The following is a 6,424-nucleotide window of genomic DNA, read 5'->3' on the forward strand; positions in this document are numbered from 1 at the left end:
CTAAAAAAAAAAAAAAAAAAAAAAAAAAAAAACAACAACAACAACAAAAGGACAGCTGGGCACAGTGGCTCATGCCTATAATCCCAGCATATTGGGAGGCCAGGTTGGGTGAATTGCCTGAGGTCAGGAGTTCCAGACCAGCCTGGGCAACATGGTGAAACCCTGTGTCTACTAAAAATACAAAAAATTAGCCTGGTATGGTGGCGGGCACCTGTAATCCCAGCTACTTGGGAAGCTGAGGCAGGAGAATCACTTGAGCCTGAGAGGCAGAGGTTGCAGTGAGCTGGGATCGCACAACTGCCCTCCAACCTGGGTGACAGAGCGAGATTCTATCTCAAAAATAATAATAATAATAATAAAAATCAAATGGACCCTATGGTTTTAGCCTGTGAGGCAGAAGGAATAGCTCAGTTGCTGACAAAAGCAGGAGAACAAGGAAAAGAGAGAGTATGGAGATAAGTAGAACTGAATTCAGGGTGGGCGGTTGGAGCTAAGATTTTGGCTGGCTACACATGAAGAAATGCCTTCAGAAAGCTGTAAAAAGGAGTAGCAGTGAGTGTGAGGGACAGGGCCAAAGAGAAGACTCTGAACTTTTGGTAAGTAGGGAGGGCTGAAAAAGTGAGCTCATAAGAGTGAGTGGAGATCAAGCAGGTAGAGAAAAGCTACAACAGGATTTGGAGACAGTGCACCAAAAAAAAGATGAACAGAGGAATAGAAGCCATCAAAGCAACCCAGGAAAAAAAGAGTGAGAGAGGCAGGAGAAAACACAGAGCAGAGGAGTGGGAGGATGAGCAAGACCAATGTGCCTGCCCAGGTTGTGGAAGGCGGTGGAGAGAGCCGTGTGGTGAGCAACAGGAAGAGTCTATTTGCTCAAGAGGAAGCCTTGAGTGAGGGTCCATTCGAAGAGCTGAGGTAGGGACAGAAGGCAGATGAATCGAGTTTAAGAATCCGTGAGAACAGATAGCAGGGCAAGAAAAAAGTTGTGTGTTCGTGTTTTGGGACACGGTAAAAAGGAAATGTTAGAAAAATTGGGCAGTGATAGGTAGGGAGCCTAGAAACGCGGTCTGCAGTGGAATGTGGGTGTTTCCATTACGAGGAGAGGAACTTCTTTTTCCCAGCCAGGATAGGTGGGAAAGGATAGCCCCAGAGCATAACTTCTGACCTGGGGGGAACAAAACAAACTCAAGGAGAAGCTGCTTTTTTATTTATTTGAAAGGACAAGAGCACAGTCTTTGCTGAGAGTGAAAGGGGTGGTTGCACATTCAAAAGGCAGTAGGGAACTGGTGGCAGGTCAGCCGTGTACACTTGCTTGTGCTGAGCCTCGTCCTGTGTTTGACTTAATCACATTCAAGCCTCACATGTTTAAGTCCTGCCTTCTCTTCCATTCCGCTGCCTTTTGGATTCCCTCAGATAAGAAGATAAGAAGAAGAGGCCAGGTGCGGTGGCTCACGCCTGTAATCCCAGCACTTTGGGAGGTGGAGGCGGGCAGATCACTTGAAGTCAGGAGTTTGAGATCAGCCTGGCCAACATGGTGAAACTCTGTCTCTACCAAAAATACAAAAAAATTCACCAGGCGTGGTGGCAGGCGCCTAATCCCAGCTACTCGGGAGGCTCAGACAGGAGAATCATTTGAATCCAGGAGGCAGAGACTGCTGTAAGCCAAGACCATGCCACTGCACTCCCGCCTGGGCAGCAGAGCAGGACATGGTCTCAAAAAAAAAAAAAAAAAAAAAAAGAAGGTAAGGAGAAGGAGTTCTGTGACCTGAAACAGGGGAAGGAGCCCTGGGTGCCACCTGCCTCCCATGGCAGGGAGGTCCTCCAATAAAGCCGCTTTTCTTAGACATGCACAGTTGCTTTCAACAGCACTGCCATGGACAAGGATGATCTTTAGGTATAGACAGGACCTCCTTACAAAAGATATATGTTAGGAAAAGGCAGTGCCACAATTCCTTTATTAAGCATCTATTTTCCTATTTGGTTTAGTCATTAATATTCATGTTTCAAAATGGCCTTGTAGCAAGTACCACTTGATGTGAGAAGGAATCAAGGCACGAATAAATCCATGAACTTAAGGTCATGGCAGGAGCCTGCAGAAACTCATAGTACTGTGGCTTTGCACGCCGTGGCTCTGTCAAACATCTTTCTTTCTAGGCACAAAAAACAAACCTGGACTGAGTGCGGTGGAGGAATGCCCAGGTGAGCACAGGCACAGTGCCAGGTGCTGCAGAGGACCCAAGACAGAGTCACTGTGCCCTCAGAGAGTTTAGAATCCAGCACTAGGAAAAGAGAGGCCATGGGGAGCAGAGGTGGGTCCCACAATCATGGGAAGAATACTGTCGGCTGCAAGGGCCTGGCAACTCTCTGTGACTCATGAAGACACAGGCCCAGAGAAGTAAGGTGGCTCCTTGAAATCACAGAGTAAAAGAACTGAGTCTCACCTACATTATTTGAGACAGGTTCTCTCTGTCACCCAAGCTGGGGTGCAGTGGTACAAGCTCAGCTCACTGTAACCTCCACCTCCTGGGCTCAAGCAATCCTCCTACCTCAGCCTGCCTAGTAGGAAGGACCATCTACATGTGCCGGCACACCTGGCTAATTTGTTTTTTATTTTCTTGTGGACACAGGGTCTCCCTATGTTGCTCAGACTGGTCTCAAACTCCTGGGCTTAAGTGATTCTCCTGCCTTGGCCTCCCAAAATGTTGGGATTATGCATATGAGCTGCCACACCCAGCCTCATCATTTTTCCAGTGAACATTTTTCTAGGGAACACGAGTATTGAAAGGAAAGATTCTCCGAGTACTGTTACTCACCTGTGGTGGCATTTATTTCCTAAAAAGAAATGAATGCAATCAATCTTTCTTTTAGGCTAAGCAATAATGTTTCACATATACAATTCTTGAAATTTGATCTGGATTATAGTAATAAAATTAAACATGCATTAACATATAGGAGAATTAATTTTGATACAAGCTCAACAAATATTCAGTGAAAAACATTGTCATATAGTGAGAAATGCAAATAAAGTCTGAACTCCCCCATTTCTACCCCTCTAAGTCTAACACCCCTGGATGGAGGCAGGGTTGGCTAACTTGGGCTGGAGAGGCAGGCTGGTGAGGTTATAGGTTTGTACTGATTTGTTGGTAGTGGTCTTTTTGGGGACACAGCCTGTGTGCTGTCTCTGCACACACAGGCGCTTTCCCCCAGTGTGGTTGCATGACCGTGTGGCTGAACGGCCACGCTGCTGCTGCCAATTACAGCATGGGGTCTCCCAGAATCTTCTCAATGACTCTATTTTACGGATGAGTAATTTGCCCAAGATCTCACTTCTTGTTCTTGGAATTTAATGCAGGTGATGTTACTCCAGAGGGCAACTTTTAACCATCAGAATAGAGTGCCTCCCTGGGTGAGTGCAAATCTCTTTCTATTATCAGAAAAACAATTAAACGCGTATGTGGGTTTGTGGTGTCATTATTAAATATGAAGTCTGGGATATTTACTGGCCACATCACGGGTTGTTTATTATTTGCCTCATGGTGAAAATATCAGTCCCACATGAGATGCTTGTTATCTGGTTTTACCCAAGATAAATATGGGTCTTGACCTCAAGGATTATAGTTCAGATCCATGATGACCTTTTCCTTCACTTCTAGAGTAGTCTTTCTTCCCCCACCCCCTGCCCCAAGCCACCAGGGGGCACACAGAATCAGCTATTTACCTTGGAAAATGCAAGGCACCAATTTTAAGGATATAGATAAATATCAGTCCAATATCTTTAGAGGTACAGCTGGGAACAGACTAACACTAATATCAGGCGTCTGTCCCTATTTCCATTTAAAAGATCATCTCTACTTCCTTTAGGACTGACAAGCGTCTCACCCATGGGCCTTTTGGTCTTCAGGAGGCAATGCCCTTTTTATTTCGGTGTCAATGTCATCGTGTAGTTTCAGGTTGGATCTGTCCTCCTTCCCCTGCAGAAACACACAGATACAGATCCTCCCGTCCAGGGCACCGGCTCCAATCCCCCTTTGCCGTTGTTCTCTTCTCTTTCTTTAGGCTTTTTTCATGGCTGCTCCCTGAAACCTTCCTCATTTGTTGTTATTTAAACGTTTTCCTAGGTAACTGCTACAAGAGACTCTAAACCTGCTTGTCTCTTGCTTACTGTGTCATTAGGGTTCACTCATAGTGAACAGAACCTATTTTACCTGGTTTAAGCAGACAGGGATTTATTATAAGATATTTACTGTCTAGGCCGGACGCAGTGGCTCATGCCTGTAATCCCAGCACTTTGGGAGGCCAAAGTGGGTGGATCACCTGAGGTCAGGAGTTTGCAAGCAGCCTGGCTAACCTTAGTGAAACGCTGCCTCTACTAAAAATACAAAAATTAGCTGAGCGTGGTAGTGCACACTACAGTCCCAGCTACTCAGGAGGCTGAGGCAGGAGAATCACTTGAACCTGGGAGGCAGAGGTTGCAGTGAGCCGAAATTGTGCCACTGCACTTCAGCCTGGGTAACAGTGAGACTTTGTCCCCATGCAAAAAAAAGATATTTGATGTCTTACAGCATGACTGGAGGGCAGAAGAAACAGAATCACTACTGAGCTTTCAGGGATGACTCCCAATGCCACATCTCAGACTTAGGTTGATAAGGGAGCTGCTGCCCCCACCAAGATCAGGAGGTTGTGGAATCAGAAAGCTGCCTGCCTCCTGGGAAGCCATAGTGACAGTTGCCCAGCTTCAGACTCATGCCATCTCTACTGTTATCAAACTGAACTTGGGTCTACCCACTCAGCGCAGCAAAGCCAAACATTGACATTGGGATTGCAGCAAGAGAAAGTGAGGCATTTATTGCAGGGTGCCAAGCAAGAAGGACTGGGCAGCTAAAGCTTATCACCTGAACTTCTAGATGGTTCGCAGGTAAGTGTCTTTAAAAGTGGGGAGGCAGAGGTTGTAGGCTGATATGATTTGGCTCTGTGTTCCCACCCAAATCTCATGTCAAACTGTAATTTCCAATGTTTACAGTTGGGGGAGGGACCTGGTGGGAGGTGACTGGATCACGGGGGCAGACGTCCCCCTTGCTGTTCTCATGACACTGAGTTCTCATGAGATCTGGTTGTTTAAATGTGTGTAGCACTTCCTCCTTCAGTCTCTCTCCCCTGCTCTACCACGGTAAGACATGCTTGCTTCCCCTTCGCCTTCTGCCATGATTTTAAATTTCTTGAGAATGCCTAGCCATACTTCCTGTCTAGCCCACAGAACTGTGAATCACTTAAACCTCTTTTCTTCATAAATTACCCAGTCTCAGGTGTCTTGCTCTGTCACCTAGGCGGGAGGGCAGTGGTGCAATCTCAGTTCACTGTAACCTCTGCCTCCTAGGTTCAAGCGATTCTCCTGCCTCAAGTAGCTGGGATTACAGGCACACCCCACCATGCTAATTGTTGTATTTTTAGTAGAGATGGGGTTTCACCATGTTGGTCTTGAACTCCTGACCTCGTGATCCGCCCACCTTGGCCTCCCAAGTGCTGGGATTACAGGTGTGAGCCACCGTGCTCGGCCCCTTCTGGTAGTTCTTTATAGCAGTGTGAGAACAGACCAATACACAGGTGAAGTCATAAATCAATTCTCACACTGCTATAAAGAACTACCGGAGGCTAGGTAATTTATGAAAAAAAAGAGGTTTAATTGAATCACAGCTCTGCCAGGAACTCAGTTTGAACTTGAGCCAATTGAAAAACACCAATCAGAAATCTTGGGAAGACAAATTGGTTTGGAAAGTTGGAAGAGAGGAGGTGTTTCCTGGGGTTGTGCTTATTTTGAAGATCTAGTGGGACATTCCTGAGGAGATATCAAGGGGGTATTTAGTGATTCAGAGCTGGAACTCTAGGGGACGGTCAAGCTGGAGACAGATTTGGGAGTTGCGTGAGAGAGAGGCGGTCAGGGGAATGTATATTGTAGTAACTCAGTAAATGCTCGTTGCATGACATAATCCCATCACAACTGGGACCAGACTGGCTAAACCATAATTAGTGTTTGTAATAAACAGAAAGGCTCTTGCTCGCTCTCTTTCTGCCGCCATCTTGATACCGCGTTCCCTGCACAAAATGCCTGGCGAAGCCACAGAAACCGTCCCTGCTACAGAGCGGGAGTTGCCGCAGTCCCAGGCTGAGGCAGGATCTGGAACAGAATCTGACAGTGATGAATCAGTACCAGAGTTTGAAGAACAGGACTCCACGCAGGCAACCACACAACAAGCCCAGCTGGTGGCAGCAGCTGAGATAGGTGAAGAACCCGTCAGTAAAGCAAAACAGAGTCGAAGTGAAAAGAAGGCACGGAAGGCTATGTCCAAACTGGGTCTTCAACAGGTTACAGGAGTTACTAGAGTCACTATCCGGAAATCTAAGAATATCCTTTTTTTTTTTTTTTTTTTTT

At 46.4% G+C, this 6,424-nt stretch overlaps 1 protein-coding gene across 1 annotated transcript in view; it reads left to right on the forward strand.

Moving 5' to 3' along the window:
* The first annotated feature begins 6,046 nt into the window (after positions 1–6,046).
* Positions 6,047–6,424, forward strand: part of LOC116561193 (nascent polypeptide-associated complex subunit alpha-like) — a 1,219-nt gene continuing 841 nt past the window's right edge. The window contains exon 1 of the mRNA XM_032293012.1: positions 6,047–6,394. Coding sequence (XP_032148903.1) covers positions 6,097–6,394 — 298 coding nt within the window. The 5' untranslated portion in view covers positions 6,047–6,096. The remainder of the gene's footprint in view (positions 6,395–6,424) is intronic.

Source organism: Sapajus apella, unplaced genomic scaffold (assembly GCF_009761245.1).
Source record: "Sapajus apella isolate SASKATOON/1434 unplaced genomic scaffold, GSC_monkey_1.0 scaffold28, whole genome shotgun sequence".
NCBI classification, from domain to species: domain Eukaryota; kingdom Metazoa; phylum Chordata; class Mammalia; order Primates; family Cebidae; genus Sapajus; species Sapajus apella.